Genomic DNA, 21,766 nt, shown 5'->3' with positions numbered 1-21,766 from the left:
CCCACTCACTAGAGCTGAACTCTCTTGTTTCGAATTTTCGTACTGACTGGAGGACGAAACGCACCTATCTTTTCGTCTGTCGCGCATGCCACGTAGGTTTTTGCTCCTAAAAGATATCGTTAGAAGCATTTACGTGGTCAACATTGCAATAACTCGTTAAAATTTAACTGATAGAATTAGTCTGTGCACAACCTACTGTAAGCGAATCTGCATTGTGCGCATGCCGCATAAGTTGATGATTTAAATTTGTATGAACGTGTTTAACAAGAACACTTGCGAAACCCTTGTATGCGTCCCTACTGCTTACTAAAACGAAAAGCAATATTTAAGAGCTAGATGTTTAGTCAAATTTCATGAATGGTTTTACGCATGACTGTGTGAGCAACCATGCGTATCAACATATGACCGCGAGTAACCCCTTTTGAAGACGGTTTACTACACTTTTATGTGGACGTGTGACCTTTCAACATCGAGCATTAAGAAATGGATTAACATGTGTTCTTATTCTGTGCGTTCACGTAATGCGCTTCAAAGGTCGTACTGTACGATTTGCCCTACTTATGTTAGACTAAGACCGACAGAATCAATAGTGTATCAGTTTAGTACATTAGTAGAACATCTTTTTAAATATAATGTATCCAGATCTAGAACGATAATACCCAATGTCTTAGTTGTTATACGTATATTTTGCTGTTGTTACGGTGACGATCAATAGGTTCGTTCAGGTCGTTTAGTTTTGAAAGTTCAGGAATAGAGTTAAACCAAATGTTTAAGGACAATAATATCCTCAGTTTATAAGTTATATGAGCTGTTCAGTAGTAGTGTGAACAGTTTAGCGTACTGCGTACATAACCATTGGTGATATATTTTTAGCTTGTCTTGGACTTGAATTGTGTGTATATATTATATTAAATATACGAGTTACAGCCCTTTTAAATGGGAACTAAAAACCCTCAACCCAATACATTGTATCCTGCTGGATATGAAGATAATAATAGCAACAGTGATGAAAGTGATGGGATGGTAGCAAGTCATGAAGGTATATTGATGTTAATGTGTTTAAATCATTAATGTGTTTTGTTATATAATGTAACTATATTGTCCTGTGTTGATGAAAATATACATGCACAAATTTTGATAAGAACATATATATAAATATCATACAGTAAAAATGTTTGTCTAAAACATAAGATTTCTCGCAAAGATAACTAAACTTGAAATCAGATAGGAACTTCAGATATATAGTTCAATTTATTTTAAGACCTTCTTCCGCTTGATTAGCATATATAAAATCAAAATACAGTTTATTACATGTAGAATGCTGTAGCAATAGTACTAATGATATGTGTTTTGATAAAGTTAAGTTTACAGTATCATTACAGTTGGGCGTTGTTTAAACAAATATATATGTAACCATTTTTAAAATAAAAATTTGCCATTGTAGATAACGGTCTTTTAAACTTTTCTTGACTCGGAACATAAAAAAACAAAAAATATTTATTAATAGTTCATAGAAATATGTGTCAGCTGTTACAAACATTCAGATTTATTTTATGAAACTTACAGGCTACAGCACCCGGTTTTTGGAATTTTGGTATAGATTCAAAACTATTTTTGACAATAGGATACCATCGAAACAAGTTAAAACTATGTATATATTAATATATTATATAATATAAGTCTAAGCTTTATTAAATGGTTGTTAAGTAGTTTTCTTCTTTCCAATACTTTATATACACACAAAGGTTTACTTGTAAAACAGGCCAAGGGAGTGTCAGTGCGACAATTAATAACTTGACCATGTCTCGAATTCTACTTTTGCTCTAATAGGCTTATCATATTTGTGTACCAAACCTCTACCATACATTTCTTTTTTTATAGTTCTTTAAAGTAAGAATTGACAGATTCAGTTAGGAAACTTGCAGGTGTGCGCATGCGCAATATCCGAAGATCTTTGTTTTATAACAATGACAAATTATACTGCCATGGTAAAAAATGGTCATGTGCATACGATTTCCAATAAGAAAATTTCTTACTCAACTTCTACAAACATTTGTAGCTTACACACTATTACAGAGAATACTTTTTCGGGATTTGTTAGTATAAATACTTCTGGTTTGTAAATTTATAAAAAATCTAAAATATATATTCATAGACCTAAATAGTTTATAATTAAATATGTTACAAATTAGTTTTTTTGTTGGTATGCCCGTTAAATTACGCACCTCCCTTTATTAAAAAATTAGTTAAGGGTTCGGTGTAAAACATATTTGTATTCAATTCTTCATGAACCAACTTTTTGATTAGTATTTATAGGTATATTTGTATATTATTTGTTAAGTTTTAAGCTCGTGAATACATATAAATAAATTGATGTGTGTAACATAATTTGTTATAAAATTAGCAACAGTCTGTACTCAAGCAAACCTGAAGTTTTTTTGTGCGTGCTTCAGGCTGATAGGAGAAAATTAAAGTTCAAAGTACAACTGCACATTTCCTGACTAAGGCATAATAGATGCCTGTAGAAAATTGATGATGGTTTATGTTTGTTTGCACTAGGCTCATTTCCCTTCCAATTGGTTTACAATCCTGTATTTGCCACACTATTTTGCACAGTTCTAGTCACCTGGTTAATATGTAGCGTTCCTCTGCTTTATTTTAAACTGTCAGTGCTGAAATACAAACTGTCAAAAACTGATTGTCACAACAGATAAGACGCGCATTACCAGACCTGCATTTCCAACCTTTCAAACAGAATATAGTTCCTTATGATGTTTGATGTTTGACCGTATATTTCAAGTTGTCATAGGATTATAATTTGTTTACTTTGTTCCACTTAAATATTATGTTTTATGGAAGACTTTTCGACAAGGTTTGGAAAGTTTTATATTTCCTGGACATATGTGGTTATCACTTACATGCCGGAAACAAAAAGAAACTTCTGTTCTTACAAATTACAATCTGTGTCAAATACCCTTGTTGGCTGGTTGACTTTTTATATTTACAGTGTCTTTGACTTTTGTCAAAATAATTAAGTGTAAAAATATAAGGTGGTGTCTGTATTAAGTTAATCGCTTTTATATAACCGTTGAGCAGGAAGTGACCACGCTGTACTGTTATCCAGTTTTAAATTGTAACGCGCCTTTTTATTCATTCAGTCACACCACCTTTACGACCATTAGTAACCTCTGTCTGTAACCCCAGGTCACTTGTGCACGCTTGCCACACATCGAAAAATTCCCCTTCGTCGATACTGGTCGTTTTTTCGCAAGCTGTTCAAAGATTATTTTATTTGTTACGTGGCGCCATTTAGCTGACGCCACAGTTTAGTCTAGTAAACCAAACGTTGTTGAATTTTTCGAAATGCAGTAAACTAACCTCACGTGTGACATCGTTTTAAAAAGTGTTCACCTCGTATGAAATTACATAAAAGGTCCACGGCCGTCTTATTGATTCGTATAAGTATTAATCCCCCCTTATTGTTACGGGACTGTGGGTGTATGGCCACGTGTTAATCGATTTATTTTACCTTCGTACCATGTACTGTGTCGTTCATAACTATGTAGTGTTTGTGAATGGACCAGGCGTATTGTTGTCAACTACTGAACCACCCTTAAAATGCACATTTTGAATTTTCAATATCCGACATTTGGATGTCCCATGCATGTCGCCTTCCTCGGGTTAAATGTCAAGCATTAACGAATGTATGTGTTCGCAGCACTTCTCCCTCATAGCGACACACAACACAACACTGGCTTGAAGAACCAACCACCTAAAGGGCCAGCTGTTTTTCCAAAAATGCCGGAAAACGAAGAGAAAATTGAGGTCGTTAGCGACGGAATTTCCCCAATGAGGAAATATGCGTCGGTGTTCGTACTATTTCTAATCAATCTTTTGAACTACATGGATCGTTTTACTATTGCAGGTTAGTGTAATACCATGCTGTCAGTATGGTAATTCGTTTTGTGTTATAAATATTTCTAAGTAGCCTATTATATAAATGTACAATAGTTCAGCAAAAAAGAATCACTTAAAGATAACGCCCATGCTTCGGCTTTAAATATATAATTTATTCAATTACCCCACCACTGTTGTAAATAGTTGCGGTGTGTGAAATACAATAGAATATTATGTAAACCAACATAATTCGCTCGTTTACAAAACAATAGTTAATTATTTAACTTAACACACAATTTGAAATAAAACGGGACGTTGATATAAATTTTAATAATAAACAACGTTGCATTCGCTGTAGTTTTCACTACGTAATTCCGACCGGTCGATACGAGACGTCACTGTGTTTGGATTGGTCATGTTAAAAGGGCGTGGCATAGTTTAAGGGTGTGCCTTCTTTGGGTTGCCTGAGTTGAGTATGAAACGGTAGTTCGCGCGCCTCTTTGTAACGGTGTGTCTACTTGAAACTGGTTGAATACACTTCTTCTTTCTACATACAAACATTGTTTTGTTTTGTAAAAAACGTGTCGTTCATTAAAACTACCACACTAATCTCGTTTAAACCATTTATTGTTACCTGCCCATAAGTATTTGTTTCAAAAGATTTATTATTTTAAATTTTTATATATTGTTGTCAATTTTGTGCTTGAACGCGAAATTCAAATTTGTTTGCTTCGTCCTGTAACTTACAGGCTGTAAGCATAACCACTTCAGACTAGAGGTTAAAAGCTAAGTTAATGTTATTTAAAAACCTCCACCTGTTAAGTTGGTGTGTACACTTAACCGACATCCCAATTAAAATATTTTGATTGATTTGTAACCTGCGGTTAAATCGCCTCGGTTGGTGGTGACAGCATTCTAATTGTGACGTCATAATGACCGTGGCGACGTATATGTTATTGCTATTAATGTCAATAGAATGAAATCATTCGAGTATAGAACAAAAAATAATGCAGTTTAAATAATTTTCTTTAGTGATGCAGTTCGTCCTGCCCGACTTTTAAAAGTCATACTCACTCTTTGGCTCCACCTTACGTTTCTTAATAGCTCCTAACTCCCCTTGAGGTGTCGCTCCTACGCCACAAATGACACCAGTTAGAATATCAACTGTGACTATGTGGGTTCTTATCTAATAAACTCTTGGCCACAGACTTCTTTTACTTCATAACACTTTACTAGCCCATGTGCCCCTGCCCTGTTTATTTGATAAATCAAACCTACACAGCCTCATATTTTTTGCTCTGTTCACGTTACAGCTCTAATATAAGTAAAAAATAGATTATTAACTTTCTTCTATCTTCTTTAAAAAAATAATAAAGAAAATGGGCCCCACTGAGTGAAAAACCATAAAAATTTAAGTTCAAAGGTTAACCTACCCATACCAGACAAGACAGGATTAATTAACGAAAGTTTCCGAGTTACTACACATCTCTTTTGTGGCCTTGTGGGTAAATATTTTGGGGCGGTTGTTTTGGATATTATTATTAACCATACAAAGCCTCATCGGTGGGCGGTGGCAACGTCGACTCTCGAACCGAAGCCACTGTCCTACAGCGCCGAACGTATATCCACATTTTATCACATATTTATTATCACGCTGTGGTCTTCCTGTATCAGGAATCAGGGTACATATTTTACCCGACCTTAACCTCTAATAATCTTTTTGTCAAACAAGATCATTGACCTTAGCGCCGTTGTTTAGTGTTACATGACTTCCTTTGATCGATGGAAAGTTTTCCTTTCTAGCGAAATTATTTGCTGTTGAATTTCGACAAACTAAAATCAATCAATAGCAGCCGTGAAACGCATTCAGATCACCGTTTTTTTAGTGCGCCCTCAGCATCGCACGCCAGGTGGCAGTACAACACCGAATTTACAGTATAAATTGCGTTGAAGAGCATTTAGAAAGCACGAAATATGACGACACAAAAATCGCTGTAGGCTTTCGTGGCCCTACATTAAAAAAAAACACATTTAAAAATGGAAAGTGCTACATGTTTTGTTTAAAGATTATCCGAGAATTCACTTATTAATCAAATTTAACAATAATTTTAAACTGTCCCGTCTTACCCTATGTGTTTTCGAATTGGTAAAATTAAACCTGTTGTTTGAATCGATAAATAAGTCTTCGTGTGTTTATATCTCATTCAAGTGTAATCAATTAACTAAAGGTAGGATAGTACTACTTCGTGGTATCACCTAAAAACGGTCATGTATTTTGAGTTTGAAAATATTAATGGGAACCGACGAGCAAACTGTAATCATTAATTCCATGCCGGTACGACAAGCGCATGATGTCTCTTGATCGTCGCTCCTCTAGTTCTGTTAACACAACGAGCATGGCACTGCCGGTGTTTTATGTTTGTTTGTTATTCGAGTGCAAAGCACCGACGTCGTTTTTTGTTAACCCAGCAAACGTACGCCGTATTCAAACATTGCATTATACTGCTAAATTTTATTTTATGCTATTTCACCTTTTAAGTATATGAAAAAATCAACACTTTGTTACACCCTTCTACTAGCTATGGCTTCCTTTATACAACCTTATCTTATCTCATATTCTCATGTAACATCCTATTACTCCCTTTTAAAGAATCTCTGTTTTGATATTTAAAATCGCTGCTGTTAATGCGGCCCGTGGTGTTGGATTGAGTTCATCAAATTTCATACATTTTTCAAGTGAAATAATAGTTACAGCATTTGGGTTTGTCGTTGATGGTATTTGACGCGTCATATAAATAGGAAGTAACCTCTACCTCGCTAGCTGCCTATACGATGCTATGCGCTTTTAAAGCATACTCGGCAGCCGCAACACCGTTCCTGTTATAACTTGTACAAGACCAAACTTATCGTGCTTTTTAATAACTGACAGATAAAATTCACTTCTTTAGAAATTGCCGCCCATTTGTTCAAACAATTTTATCTTTAACTCCTTCTCGCTTCCGAATAAACTTTCTTAATGATGAACATAGGGACTTTTGTTGGAGCGCGTTTTAAACGTGAATGTTGTTTATGCCTCATTTCTGTCGAACCTTTGCGACATTTCACTTTCAGCCTCTTCCACTTATTTCTATTTTCTAATTTAAAGTTTACAACCAATAATTTTTGTTTTGTGAAAAATTTGTTGACAAAAGCTATTTACCTAATTAAATAAGATATATATAACCGTAGCATCGCGATCTTGCCCTACAGCAACAGAACTATAAGTTGCATAATTCCGTTAGTCAGCCTTTAAAAATCACCTTATAATTGGACAGACCATATAAGCTGATTAAGCTCCTCACTAAAAGAACAGCTTTGAAACTGCTCTGGGATTTATTAGACACCTCGCAATGTGCAATACCCAAATAGGTTCGTTGTGTATTCACATACTCTGGCGGCTGGATTGGACAGCCCTAAAATGACGTTCACTATATGTGGCTGTTTAAGCTTCGAGCTAACCTGAATTTCAACACCTGTGTATATGTTTTTTTTGTTTGTTTTTTTTTAACCACTGACCAGTGCTTTAAGAGCATCTTAATTAATATAATATATAGTCTACATTCCATTCTTACTTTTAGGTGTCCTTATGCAGATCCAAGAATACTTTAACATCAGTAATGGATCCGCTGGTCTTTTGCAAACCGTATTTATCATCAGCTACATGGCTGTTGCACCCCTCTTCGGTTTCCTAGGCGACAGATACAATAGAAAACTCGTGATGTTGGCTGGTATGATCGTGTGGTCGGGATGCACGCTCTTTGCATCTTTTGTGAATAATCAGTCGGTAAGTACAAACTAAACGTGTATGGTGGTTGGGCATTAATATCATCGATTGGTTCTTAACCGATTTTTGTAGTGACCCAAATAGCAAGCATAAGTTTTAACGAAGTTTTGACAACTCAATTTCCGAAACTGCATTTCATAGATTTTTGTAGCATATAGTGAGCAATACAAAAAGTAGTCAATATAAGGTGTGTGTTGTACATTGGTGCTTACAACTAACTCCACTGTTTAGTTTACATTTGTAAAATCAATCAAAGAAAGTACAAAACATTCGATCGGTTTCACAATTTGCAATATTAGGTTGAGTTCGCTGTTAAACCACCGTTCTGCCATTGGCGACTTTCGTCAGATTTTATTCGTGATGAGCATTATAATCAACGCTCGTAAACATAATAAGACGCACTGCTTGTCCATCTCATCGTGCAATAATTATTGCTCTGTGTAATTTTTCTACGAGCCGCAACAGACAGGCAATACATTAAGTACCAACGCTCGCATAACTCCGCGCTGATGTCATTCGAGCTTTATAGAATCCGTTGTTTAACGCGCGCATCATTTCGAGTTAGTACTCGTCGGGTAAGTTATATGATTGATACGCACTTCAGTAAAATCAGCAACGGCCGGCGATATGAACCGTAAGTGTTGATTTTAGTTATTTCTTGTTTCTTAGTTTCTTAGCTATTTTTTTAGTTAGTTCGAGATTGACCTATGTGTTGCATCATGTAAACAACGCATGTTATAGAATTCGCTTTATTCTATTTCTCCGTCAACGACCGCACACGAATAAACTTAACTCATCAAATTTGTATGGTTTTTAAATCTTTTAATTTCGATCACTGGGTCGAGGTTTCATTTTACGGAAGCGGTGAAGCGTGATGGTTTCGTTCCCCTTCACCGCCTTTCACTTGCCCAGATATATGTCACAAGAACGCTTACGTCAGCTTTGTTCATGGGCAAGAATTTTACTCTGGGTTGGGAAGTGACTATGTCATGTGCGTGTGAAACTCGCAAAATGTTAGCAACGTTTTTAATGTTGCGCCATAAAACGAAATTGCGGTAATAATGCCAACGCATTTCGTAAAATAAATAAAGCACGACACGGCAATGGTACTGCATTTTGTTCTGTCTGCCTGGCCTAATAGTTAAATATTTACATAACAGAACACAGAGCATGATATAATAATATAGCATGTTAAACTTAATAATGAGGTCAAATGTTTTTGTTTAACAAAACCTTTATCAAATTAGAACAAACATCCTGGTGTTGCAGGTTCTCCATTACAAGGATCTGGTTTCCTTTTATTTGTTTTTTTTATTGGGATCTGCTAGTAATGCATGCAATTAGTATCAGATTAACGACTTTTATTATTTATGGAGGTCAGATTCGAACCCCCATTGGTTTAATAAGATACTGTATTTAGTAAAGCAGTTCAATTTTACTTTGGAAAAATTGCATACAGTAACAGTAGTGAACCTACGAAATATATTGTTCTATTTTCCCATTTTCTTTCTAAACTCTCGCCCCCCTCTGACGTCAACTTTTTCAAAATGACGTCATAGTGCTGGGAGCAGCAGACCAATCACTTGGGAGTTGAATTCCTCGTTGCGATCATTCCAGGCTGCCAGCGCGAAGAAAAGTTTAATAAATCTTAGCTCGACTCCCTGCCAGCTTTCCCAGCGTGCGCTTCGTATTGCCAATGCAACAATAATGACGATATAGCAACTTTTGTATTTAATAACTTTTTGATGTTGCGAAACCACTAATATAGTTTTTAATATAACTTGACGGAAGTTAAGGCGACATTTGAAACACGCGTAGGTATCTTAAGTTAACTCACAATATGACTCACGACAAGATTCCAATTTCAACAATACTTTTTATGACGCAGCATTTCTTGTTGTTCCTTGTACTACGTGGATTAGTCGGCATCGGGGAGGCTTCATATTCAACCATAGCACCAACCATCATTGCCGATCTGTTCGTCAAAGAAAAGCGAACTAACATGCTCTCCGTGTTTTATTTTGCTATACCAGTGGGCAGGTACGTAACGTTTTCATTACACGAAATTGCATGTCGTTTTATTTAAAACTGTTATACGCTGCACTGCTACAATTTCCCTGTACACCAATATTCGTATGCCTTCTGGTAGGCCTAGACAGGCGCAAATTATTTGCAATCCTGCCAATTGAGTTTCTTTGGTAAAGGAAACCTTGATAAAGCCGCAGATACTTGAATCTGGGTCGCATGGTTTCTTAAAATGTGATAACGAACTAGTTTGGCTCATTCCGTAAGATTAAAAGGTATGGTTAAAATTACAATTTACTTGTGAAACGTCGCGTTAAGGTCTGAGCGCAGCAATGTTTATCAACAAAGGTTGACAACGATTCAGCCACTGGCTACAAATGACTTCAAGCCATAACTTCCAGGCAAGGCTTAGTTAGATGAACGCACACGCTGCTTGCCATTCCTTGCATTCCGTCACGCGCCAACGAACTTCTAGGTCACGTGGTGCGACGACGGGCGGAAGTCGATTACAGTATTTTCTAAATTTAAACGAAAGTTCTGCAGCAAGGCTCGGGGCCTGTTCTAGATATGTAGATTGCTGAATACGGATGTCGAAAATGTGACCTAAATCTTGCTCAACCACGTATTTGATTGTGTTATTGTAGCTGGTCAGTGGTCTAATATTAGATGCTGATTAATTATCTTACGAAGAGTGCAGAAAAGTATATATTCTCTGTGTTTACTTTTATCGGTTTTAAATTGTCCTAGCAGGGATATATCAGACTTACGGTTAAGCCATCGTGGTTGTGTTTGTGACTCAGTTGACTACATTGCATAGTATAGTGACTGTTGGACCCTTCGCCGCTTTTGTCGTGTCCAAAACATCTGTCAGCAATTTCGTTTCGTTTATTCAACAACATCCTAACATGCTGCTGTCATCAAATACTTTAGCAACTTTGTTTATAATTGCAATTTACGATGTAGAATTTGTTTAAGTTTCCTTAGATGTTCTGCTTAAAACCTGCTTCGTTGTTTTTGTCAGCAGATTTGGTGTTCCTTCTTTTGCTGACGCATGTGTTATTTACATATATTTCAGTCACGACGTTTTTCAATCTGTTAATGTCCGTTTTATGTTTTTTAAAAGTCTGTCTGTGCAGTTGTGCAATCCTTTAAGAATGAGCAACAGCATATTGTATTTACAGGTTTGAATCAGTAACAAATTCCTAGCATTGTGTTATCGGTGGCTGGTGGTGTTTCAGCGAACAAACATTTTGTGTCAGACTAATAAAATCAGACTTCTTTCGTGACAGTTATTTTAATTGCGTGTCTAGAAACTTTGCTATCGACACCAAGATTGGCGAACGGTTTATGTATTTGCTAAGTTAATCCGTTCTTGGTTCCTAAGCATTTGCAATAGGATTAGTGATTAAAATCGTAGCCCTCTGCAAACTCAATTAATCTCCGCACCGGTCGTGAAAGGTACAGCCCAATTAACCCGGCTCAAGGAAATGATTAACTGTGCACCTTTTCTTTCAACAAAATCCCAGCGCAAACAGGTTTCAAGTTTAAACAGTAACAAGCCCAATGTACATAGCGACGTCGACCGCAGCAGTCTTTAACACCAACCTGTGAGTTGGTTTTCCAATCAGAACGCAAGAACACCCAGATAATGTGTGTAGTTCTTAGTGAAAGAGAATATGCAGTATAAATACAGTGTTTATATACCAGACAATAGTTCAGTTAGAATTCTGTGAGATAGTAAATATAAACGTTTGTTATCACTAAGTAACTGCAGTCGTCTGTTTTCTTATCGCTGATACATGGAGTTCCGCCCAACAAGGCCGTACGCCCTGTCACGTACCGTTAGTTATTTAGTATAGGATAGCTTAGCACATTCCATGTTTCGATTGATAGTAATTCGTGTTTTCCTATCTCCTTGATAACCGTCGATGTGGACTCCCGCGTTTTCTTTCGTTTCTCAACCTCGGATTCCCAGCCGGACGAGTTACAGCGACTAGAGACCAAAACCACGTGGTCGCATTCCGTTCCGCGTGTGCGCATAGGGCGTGTCCTCGTGGTTGGAACCCGTATCAGGATTTTCGGTCAGGCTGACTGTTTGTAGATTTTCTGGGTGCGATGAAGCAGGTCGATGCGTTACGTTATGTAAACAGATAGAAATAGTAAAAAGTTGTAGTGTCAGAAGAAAAAGTCGCATGTAAAAAAATTGTAAGCAATGTAGAAGACGCTCGGCTGTGAGAGTAAATTATTTAATTCTGCGTTGTCGTTCCTCCATGCAAGGGAATTCAGCGTTTGTTTAAAAAAGGTAAAAGATTTACTTGGAAATGTTGCCTTCCACAGAAAGCTGTTCGTTGTTGCAATTAGCTTCAAACGGTAGCAAGGTTTTATTATAACATCGGTCGGTAATGGTTCATTTTTTTATGTTGTAGATACCTACCGATAGCTTTTTTACGAGCGTTATGTAGCGTTAGAATACGTACTGGTTTGTACTATTTGTTGCAGCCGTATTCGTCTATTGTCAAAATTTTTATATATTAAAAGCCACATTTAAGGCCAAAAATCCGGCATTGGTATGTTAAATGGGATTTGATAGTTGTCAGGACTTTGATGCTAATCTATATTTGGTAAAAAGGGAAACTTGTCGTTTTACAGGTTCAATTGTTTCATTTATATTATGTATTTATTGCTGAAATATAAAATCGTATTTTGACGACGTTGTTCTGGAGACATTACAAGCCTGGATGACTTCAATGCAACATCCGCTTACATGGAGCACCGGTGTCGCTTTTAACTTAAAGAATGCTCGGCCGGTAGCGACCTAAACAAGCCATATAATTGCCTTCTCTCTTCGTTGGGCATGCTACCTAATTGATTTGCCGCCATTCCGTCTTTTAAACGAGACAGCCCGCTCCAAACAAAGTACGGTAAGTCGATATCAGCATAATGGCTCCTTTTCTTGAAACCGAAAACCAATCCATGAAAACACGGCCCTTCTGGGAAGTGTACGTGCCCCGACAGTGAACATTCTCTCCCTCTTAGTTAGCTATAACGTAGCCATTTACAATATAGGTCTGGTTGCCTTTTTTATGATTTGATATAAGCCGACTCTCGTAAAAAGGAAATATAGGTTCAGTAGTCAGTACTATGTTTATTGTCTGATATTGCGGTCGGGGTTGGTGTAGTTTAGATACCAAAGTTGCGGGGATTGTTTTACATTGTTACAGTTAATAAATAAAGGTCTGTATAGATTCCCGCCCTTCCCAACTTCCTGCTGACTCGGCATTTCCATTCATTTGTTTCAATCACGTCATCATTTCCGATTGAAACCTATCGGCGCCCTCCTTAATGACATCATTATTACTAAAACACCACGCACAATGGCCAGCATTTCCGGCGGTAACAGCTTTTTAGCGACACGATTACCCTGGATTGAGAAGCTGCGTTTGCCTCTTTGTCGAACCAGTAACTTTATTGTTTGATGTGAAAGTCTCTTTCCCCGAACAACAGGTGTTAAAGTTGCATGCTTTTCACACACGTTGGGAATTGTTGTGAATATTTGAAGTCGGACTCCGTCGTTTCATTCATTGAATCACGAATCATATGATCGTGAGGGCGGTGTGTGCAAAGCCCAATCATGTCTATGCCAGTTAGACGGGTTGGTTTTGCATGTGCTGACTTCACAGAAATCTTCAAGCTTATTTATTTAGCATTCAAGGGATTATAAATCAAAATAATTGTGAGACAAATTTATTTTCCGATTGTATGTTCTTGTGAATCTGAGGTTTTCCAATCAATTAGATACAATTGCCTGTATCATGGAATGTCGTATGGTAAGATGCGAGTATGGTGCTTCATAAATCAAGCACTTCCCGCCTTACCGACAACGCAACGCATGGCCTTCACGTTGACTTTTCGCATGTGTTCGTGAAGCAGGAGAACGTACTGTAGTAGCTTTGGTGAGCGAGTAGCTTTTAAACAGGAAGGAAATATCCATCACTTGTCGCACAAAACCGGCGTCATGTTACGGAGACGACCACTACCAGTTATAAGCGCGTTTCCTTACTGAAACAATTAAAAGGGAAAACAATTAATGTAACGCCTGCCCTGTTTAATGTCATTAACCGGCAAAGTGTGTGAGAAATGGAAGTATTGTACTGATTGTTGGGAATTGAAAGACTCCTTTAACTTTTAAACAACCTTGAAATCTTTTGAAAGTCAGTTCTATTTTGCTAAAACCCAAATATTAAGAAGATTAATTGGGAAGCTTTGACTACCCATTTTTAAAAAAAATATATTTTAACCAACGTTTTGCATTCATACAAAAACAGGTTTACAGGTTTAAGTTACAAAGTATAAACCACAGTAGTGGATTACCTAACCAAATTAAATGTCAGCCCCTTAGGTGGGACTGAGCTATTGAAAAGTGTTAACCTAAAGTCTAACTAATGGCTGATTTAACTTGACATTTCTTAACACACAGGAGTTAAAAACATCTTTTTTTATTTCTAGTGGTCTCGGTTACATCATTGGCTCTGCAGCTGCACAAGCATTTGGATCATGGCACTGGGCACTAAGGGTGGGGAGATTTGTTGTACAAAGATAACAGTATCATAATTTATTACATTTTTTTATAGATCACTCCTGGCCTTGGATTGATCACCATGGCTCTCATGATGGTGGTAATACCTAATCCAAAGAGAGGAGCATCAGAAGCCAACAACACTATAGAAACAACCGGTAAATTGGAACGAGAAACTTCTTATAAAGAAGACCTCATTTACATTTTAAAAAAGTAAGTTAAACACTATGTACATCCTACTTTGCATAAATAAAGTTTAATAATATAAGGTAAAAGTATACTTTTTAATGAAACAAACATTGATTGGTGTAAACAAATTAAACCAAGTGGGTTATATTACGACATATTAAGAAAGTGAGTGAATTCATAGTTTACAAATCAAAGCCAAAGGTTCCTGAGGTATATACTGTCTATTCAAGGATCTCAACCCTAAATACGTCTGCTTGAAGTTGTTCAAATACTTTAAAATCTCATGTATTCTTTCTTAAGTTGTTTGTTCGATTTTTTTTATATTTGTTTCCTATGTTAATCCCTGATTTATTGGCAGCAAAAGTTTCATTTGCGTGACCATTGGATTTACATTCATGGCGTTTGTTGTTGGATCTCTCACAATCTGGGGACCAATATTTGTTGCTTATTCACAAGTTGTTACTGGCACACTGCAACCATGCACAGATGATAATTGTGAATATGGAGAGTAAGTTGGAAAACAAACTCTCTTCTTGTATGAAATATAGAAATTTTTCCTTTTTTCCTAATGGGGAATGTGGGCATTAATGTTTATTGAGGTTTAATGGTAGCAATTGTATTTTGTGGTCGTGTGTGTGTGTGTCACACCGGGTACTGTACATTGCGGTGTCCCTGTATATTGAGTTTAAACATAAAACACAACCAGCTTAATTTTGAACCTTTTATTTATAGTGTGTCGTTTGTTTTTGGATTGATCACATGTGTGGCGGGATTTATCGGAGTGTGGGCAGGAGCGGAGTGGTCGAAGAGATGGAAAGCAAGAGGACAGAAGAATGCTGATGCTCTTGTGTGTGCTATTGGTAGGTGATGATAAGACAGGATGATTGCGCTTGCTTGGATCACTTTTGTCATCTTTTATTGCAACATACATGATAACATCAAATCGCAAAGTTGTTAATATCAGCTTTTGAATAAACAAATAATACTTTTATTTTACAATCTTGTACACTGTATATAAAGCATACTAAAATTGTACACATTGTTTTCAGGTTTGGTTATTGCAGCTCCATTATTATTGGCTGGATTTCAACTTGCAACTATCAATCTTCCTTCTGCATGGGTGAGGTTTTTATATATAACATGTGTATTAATATCTGTTTTAATAGTAGTTATAAAAAGGAGTTGTGAATTTTTGTCATAAATTCAAGGTAGTAAATGTAAAATGAATTTTATATATTGTTTAGCAAAAGTGGATTTTCCATGTAACTCCGGATTAATGTTTCAGCCGTCTATTAAAAAACCAATAATTTCTTCATGGTCAAACTGGGTTTCTCTTTTGACAAATAACAAAATCATTTTTCTCACTCACAGACTTTTATTTTCTTGGCTGATCTTGCTCAATGTTTGACATGGACACTAGTTGGTGATATGACGCTGGTAATTACTACTTAATTATGAATGTGCCATTTAAATACGGGTTAACAGTGGAGCATTTAAGGGGCTTTCAAGGTTCGGACCCCCCTCCCCATAAAATCTTTTTAAGAAAAAAGGATATATATATTATTTTGCTGGTTACATGGCTAAAGTGCTATAACAATTAAAGGGGAACACCAACAAAAATTAAAATATTGTATTTGAATAGAAAGGCTCAAATGTGGTGTAAAAGTATCACCAAAATTAAAAAAAAAACAAAGCAGCTAAAAAGATTCGGCCGCTTAACAATGCATGGAATTTCTCATTGACAGTTTCTAGTTTCTTAACTACGTGAAAAAAAATTAGTTTGATATAATAAATGCCCATTTTTTGTGAGTATATGGTTTTTTTCGGTCTGGAATTTTTTAATCTTTTCGGGTGTGATTAAAAACCTTCCTTTTTTTCTTGCTGCTGTTTTTGCGTAGCAATAATTGCCAAAACTCAATGATTATTAATGGATTTTCAAATTTGTAAGCGTTACAGAAAAAAAAGCAATAACGCACAAATTATCATACATTCTCAGAATCTAAAAAATTAAATGTATGGATAAATAAGTTATATTTTTTTTTTTTGTATTTTAATTAACCTCTATTTCATTGTAGTATGTGACAATGCCAAGTAGAAGATCAACAGCAAACGCAGTTCAAATACTTACAATGCATTTATTTGGAGATGCTGGTTCTCCTTATCTACTTGGAGTGGTAAGTTAAAATTTGTTGTTTGGTATATATTTCAATAAAAAGAGCATTACTAATAATTATTGTCTGCAGCTCTCGGATGCAATAACAGCAAATCTCCCAGCAACTTATTACAGCAAATACCTTGGTTTACAACGAGCAATGTACGTTGCATTGTTTGCATCAGTGCTTGGTGGATGTGGATTCCTGATGGCTTCGTTATTCATTGTGCGTGACAAGAAAAAAGTGGACGATGCATTAGCAGGTTGGTGATACATTGTTGACATAGTTATACAAACAACTCTTACTTTATCCTTATGTCTTTTGATGCCCAGAGCAGTAGACGGTCCATACAATTTTGTTGGGCCATGTTATTGGAATATCATTATACATGCCATTTTAAGTTCAACTTTTACATTTTACCGCAAGCTGAAATTCGAAGTTGAGTTTTGAAGCACAAAGTTTTAATCAATCACAGGAAAAGCAAAAAGAAGTCCACTTCATACATTCGACCGACCCAAACTAAAATACGTCATTGTGAAGGAATCAGTTTTATAACGAACCAAAGGCATTTTAGTCATTTTCAATAGGATTGTTTAAATTTCTGTTAACATGATTTGGTAAAAAATGCCAAATGTGTTTGTGCTTTCTTTCACTTTTAATAAATTAAAACAATTAATAACGCTGAATTTCCTAAAACTCTTTTGGTCAAATCCTACACACAACATTTCAAGGTGACGTGTGCCTTCTGCTTGGTTGGTTACAGACATGAAGTGCATGCCTAATAGTCCAATTTGCTGGATTTGATCTGACAGTTTATTCTAATTATATATTAACTTTTTGACTTTGCAGCATTGTATGACACTTTGTTTTCTATTTCAAATGAACTGTTAGTTTTTGGTAAATTGATGTGTGGAGTGAAAATGAAATTGTTTCATTCTAACCTTCCATACAATTTATAAATATTATATATATTGCAGGTTTGTTGCCAGTGAGTTGTTCACCAAACTCGGACAGCAGTGGTTCTGTTGAACTAGAGCAGATCTCAAGTGATGATAATAGTTCAGACCCATTAATCAAACCCACACCAGTAATAGACAATACTAATGAATACATGGAACCATCTGGACAGTATATGTCTGGTCAATTAGAATCATTCTACACCACTAAAGATGAAGAAACAAATGAAAAGAAACAAAATAATCATCTAAATTCTAAAGACAGTTCACCCAAAGTGGAACAACAAGGTTACATTTCAGTCGGTGAACCTAAACAAAATTTTCAGGAACCTAAGAATAAAAAATATGCTGCTCAAACTGAGGAGTGGTATGCAACTGACAAGCCACAAAGTGGTGATAAAGGTTTAAATGTATCGGAGTCAAGTTCAGTTACATCCAATGTATGTTTGCTTGACGCTAAAGAAAGCTTAATTTAATATCTAAAAATGCAAACTTCTTTAACTAACCACGATATGCACAAAACATTGTTTACTTGTATTAGCCCATATTATAAATCACAGTAAATCTGTTTTAAAACTAGTTAAAAAAGTTAGCATTATTTTATTAGTGCAAACGCATTATTTTTCAGTACAATGAACTAATTTATTCATCAGCACTGCGCAAACCAATCTTATACAGCTTACAGTAACCTTGTGATAAATGAATTTATGAAAATTCTATTTATTAATTGATATGAGTTTCATATCAGTAAAAGTTATGTTTATCCAATGTTGTACACCTGTAAGCTTTTGTTTTGTACCGAGTTAAAGGGTTGTTTTTGATTTTATTTTGCCATGGTAGCTTTGTTAGTTGTGCTGTAGTCAGAACCTACCATACACATCTTTTTTTACATCACTGTTCTTTAATATTCATGTTGCTCATTTAATAAAACTATATAGTAGTAGTGGAAAACCTGTTGTCGTACTGTCAAGATCGACATTTAAACCGAATTGGAAGTTGTTGTTTATGCAAGCAAATACCCGTATTGGTGTATTGTTTTTATTAAAGACTAATGTTTAGAACAAAACCATTACTTGTGTCCTGTGATAAATCATTCCAGTTAAAAAATCCAAACCTAGTGAACGTACATAGTCTAAGAAAAAAGAGGTTGGAGCAGCAATATATAACTGCTCTAAATTATTAAGAACAACAATAAGAAACTAATATTCATCAACCCCACTCATTAAAACAAGTAGTTAAACAGCATATATATGGTGGTGGCTGCAAAGAGGGAGGCAACAATCCAAACGGTTTTAAATTAGGTGGAACTTTCAAATATGACGTTTCATCATCAATGGTTTCTCTTTCTTCCTTCTTCAAATCTTCAGTAGATTTCCGTTGAACAAACCATTTAGCTAATATTTCTTCATTGGATAGAAGAGGTTCATTTTCTATGTAAGAGATGTATTTTGTTAGAAGTTTGAACAGCTAAACACAGGTATTAAGAAGGTCCAAAGTTTGTCTGCGATATGACACAGTGTTCACCTCTTTAACCAAATGACATCTGGTTCAAGGCTAGATGCTACCACTTGTGGGAAATGTGTATGTCTTTAGGCAAGACACTTGGTCCAAGTTATTAGCAGTACATGATATAGTAGGGTGGGGGAAGATAAGATACCTTTTCGTTCTATTTTCTCGCCACATTTGGTAGCAAACAAAGAACATTTAAAGAATTATAAAACTATATCCCCACGACTCCCATAGACCATTGTTAATTGTTTAAAACAAGATTAGTATATTTGGATATTATGTGCTAAAGGTGTCCCATCTTCAAAAAAAAAAAACACTGAATGCAGCTTGCCATTAAGAATTACAATCCTTTAACAACATGTGCACCCTGTTTGTTTATTAGAAAAAAATATCTTATTTATTTTTTGCATCTAAACAAGCATGGCTAAATACTTGGATTCCAGGTTTTGCCACTGAAATCTTTTCACATTAAAATTAAGCTTATTGTATAGCTGTTTGGGTAAATGCTTGTGCTTGCAAAATTCTTTAAGCTTTTTGTAGAGTTGCTGCTGCGTATTGTACAAACATTCTGCAGGAAATATTTCTGGATAGCTTAATCTGTTGGGACACAATGGGTAACACCCAGCAGTCACAGCTTCCAGCATTGACACTCCAAAAAACTCATGGACAGCAGTTGATACAACAACGTCACATCGTTGAAGTAAATTTAAATACAATGATTTTGCTTCAAGATAACCCCAATGATTAACAAATTTTTCACCAAGTTTTTCTTTTGCTGTTTGAAAAATAGGAGGGATTTCTGCAAAGTGTTCCCCCAACACTGACACTTTAAATTTAAAATCATTTTCCTTCAGTAAAAACAAAACTTGAAAGAAAGTGTCAGGATCTTTGTCATGTTCCCATCTATGAGGCCAAACAATATGCAATTCATTAAGTTCATCAGACTCCAAAATTACTCTAGGAATATTGGGTATAGGAAAATACAAAACTTTACATTTTGGTCTTAGTTTTCCTTCAATATTCTTAGGTTTGTGATCCGGTATTAACTTTAAAAAACTTTGTATGTTTGTTAGAAATGATTCCATATTAAAAGAGGAGTTAAAAAGGACAAAATCAGCCGCAAGCGCAGACATGATTTGGTTGTAACCAAACTGGAAGTCACCATCATGTCTGTTTCGAACGGGGTATACAAGTTGGTTTTCATGAAAATAAAGAACTTTCTTCGCTTTTCCTAACTGTGGATGAAGTCCTACCAATTCACACAGGTTCAACACAGATGAGCAAAAAATAGTTTTGCAGGTAAGAGCACTGTCAATTAGTGTGGAAAAGTATAACGCAGATGTCCTGGCTTTCCACGGCCACTTTTTGGCAGGCAGTGTCAACAACTTTAGGTTTAAATTTCCATGCTTTTCTTTTACAGCTTCCACAATAACATCTATAAGTTGTTTATGAGAACCCCCATAGAATGATTCAACAATCAGTATGTCAACACAATCTAAGGCCATTGCTCTTAAATGAATTTATACTTATGTTTTTTAAAAATTATACCTATGCTTTGTTTTAGATTATAAAGCTCTTGGTCAGATAGATGTCTGTAGTTGCAATGATTTCCAAACTGGCACACACCCGTAGCAAGATAACTTTGACAAGGTTTTTTTCTCAGAGCATCATTGTATAAGCTTTGTGTATCTGCAGGTAACATAAAGTATAAAGGCTTTTGTTTTCTATAAATAAAATAATATATATAAATACCTCTAAACTGGTGATACCAAAGTTGTTTATTCTTTATGTGGATGCTGCTTTTTAAGTGTTTGTTTCTCGCAGTAAGATTGTCCTGGAATCCTCGTTGGCAATATTCACAAAAGTATCTCTTTCCCATTTAGTTCAACAACTTTAACTAATACAAAATGTCATAAAGATTAGATATCACTAAAGTGGCTGGTATAAACTATACCAAAACAAAAACTGGGGTCCAGTTAGGACTAGTACAGTGTGAAAATTTTATGTTAGTGGCACCAAAAGAAGTTATCAAAAATGGCCAATATAATTTCTGACATTCTGTATACTTGCTATGCTTGAATCACCTTGGTCCAGACTCCAGAGTCCGACTTTGCCTTGGCCTTTTCACGATTTACGTTGTTACAATCTTACACTTTACAATATTTTAACAGACACGCCAAACGTTTCCGCCAGTGGGCGCTGAGTTCATTTATTATTTTGTGGCGAAAAAATCATTTTTCGCACATATTTTGTATTAGTCGCTTGGAAATAACGAAACGTAAACTTGAGTTTCCACGTTTGGTTTTCAAAGTAAACTTTTCATTTACATCTAGAGTAAATTTTCAGTTACACCAGTCGCAAAAGTTAAACATCGAACTTAACAGTTAAACGCAACGCGTGCTAAGTCTGAGCTGCGACTCGCTTAGAAACTCGCACACCACTCACAAACCCTACCATTGTATGGACATCCCATTAAGGTCGGGCTGCGACTCGCTTAGAAACTCGCACACCACTCACAAACCCTACCATTGTATGGACATCCCATTAAGGTCGGGACCATGGCGCCTCTTCTGCCATGGACGAGTTATTGAGCACGGTAGTGATTGAGCACGGTAGTGATTGAGCACGGTAGTGATCA

General features: G+C 35.9%; 2 protein-coding genes and 2 non-coding genes across 8 annotated transcripts; 3 read left to right on the top strand and 1 right to left on the bottom strand.

Moving 5' to 3' along the window:
* Positions 1-865: 865 nt before the first annotated feature.
* On the top strand, positions 866-18,570 carry LOC100177685 (protein spinster homolog 1). Of its 2 annotated transcripts, XM_018815116.2 has the most exons (14): positions 866-1,039; positions 3,719-3,925; positions 7,515-7,720; positions 9,609-9,760; positions 14,252-14,318; positions 14,377-14,534; positions 14,869-15,018; positions 15,243-15,370; positions 15,560-15,630; positions 15,882-15,947; positions 16,586-16,684; positions 16,754-16,925; positions 17,139-17,228; positions 17,641-17,846. In XM_018815116.2, the coding sequence occupies exons 1-13, from the start codon at positions 937-939 to the stop codon at positions 17,216-17,218; spliced, it is 1,659 nt and encodes a 552-aa protein (XP_018670661.1). In that variant the 5' UTR covers positions 866-936; the 3' UTR covers positions 17,219-17,228; positions 17,641-17,846. The 2 variants fall into 2 exon arrangements, with proteins under 2 accessions (XP_018670661.1, XP_002119843.1); XM_002119807.4 differs by lacking the exon at positions 17,139-17,228 and having other exon boundaries at positions 17,641-18,570.
* On the top strand, positions 13,361-13,412 carry mir4036 (microRNA 4036). Its single transcript, NR_034429.1, has one exon. It is a non-coding gene; the product is annotated as a microRNA 4036 (primary transcript).
* Positions 13,571-13,622, top strand: mir4157 (microRNA 4157). Its single transcript, NR_034553.1, has one exon. It is a non-coding gene; the product is annotated as a microRNA 4157 (primary transcript).
* A 69-nt stretch (positions 18,571-18,639) lies between the features above and the next one.
* Positions 18,640-21,327, bottom strand: ci-zf(c3h/u1like)-1 (zinc finger protein Ci-ZF(C3H/U1like)-1). Of its 4 annotated transcripts, none has more exons than XM_026837891.1 (4): positions 21,213-21,327; positions 20,881-21,025; positions 20,677-20,817; positions 18,640-19,049 (listed from the first exon to the last, which is right to left on the bottom strand). In XM_026837891.1, exons 2-4 carry the CDS (start codon positions 21,005-21,007, stop codon positions 18,829-18,831), a joined length of 489 nt encoding a protein of 162 aa, XP_026693692.1. In that variant the 5' UTR covers positions 21,008-21,025; positions 21,213-21,327; the 3' UTR covers positions 18,640-18,828.
* Positions 21,328-21,766: the final 439 nt, after the last annotated feature.

The sequence above is a fragment of the Ciona intestinalis genome, unplaced genomic scaffold, assembly GCF_000224145.3.
Source record: "Ciona intestinalis unplaced genomic scaffold, KH HT000034.2, whole genome shotgun sequence".
Taxonomy (NCBI): Eukaryota; Metazoa; Chordata; class Ascidiacea; order Phlebobranchia; family Cionidae; genus Ciona; species Ciona intestinalis.
This window is presented reverse-complemented; position numbering and strand designations above follow the sequence as displayed.

Excerpts from the sequence above, each read along its gene's own strand:
- LOC100177685 (XM_002119807.4), top strand. The coding sequence starts at position 937 with ATGGGAACTAAAAACCCTCAACCCAATACATTGTATCCTGCTGGATAT. Across the intron at positions 15,371-15,559 it reads TGCTCTTGTGTGTGCTATTG|GTTTGGTTATTGCAGCTCCA; the intron begins GTAGGTGATGAT and ends CATTGTTTTCAG. Across the intron at positions 15,948-16,585 it reads TAGTTGGTGATATGACGCTG|TATGTGACAATGCCAAGTAG; the intron begins GTAATTACTACT and ends ATTTCATTGTAG.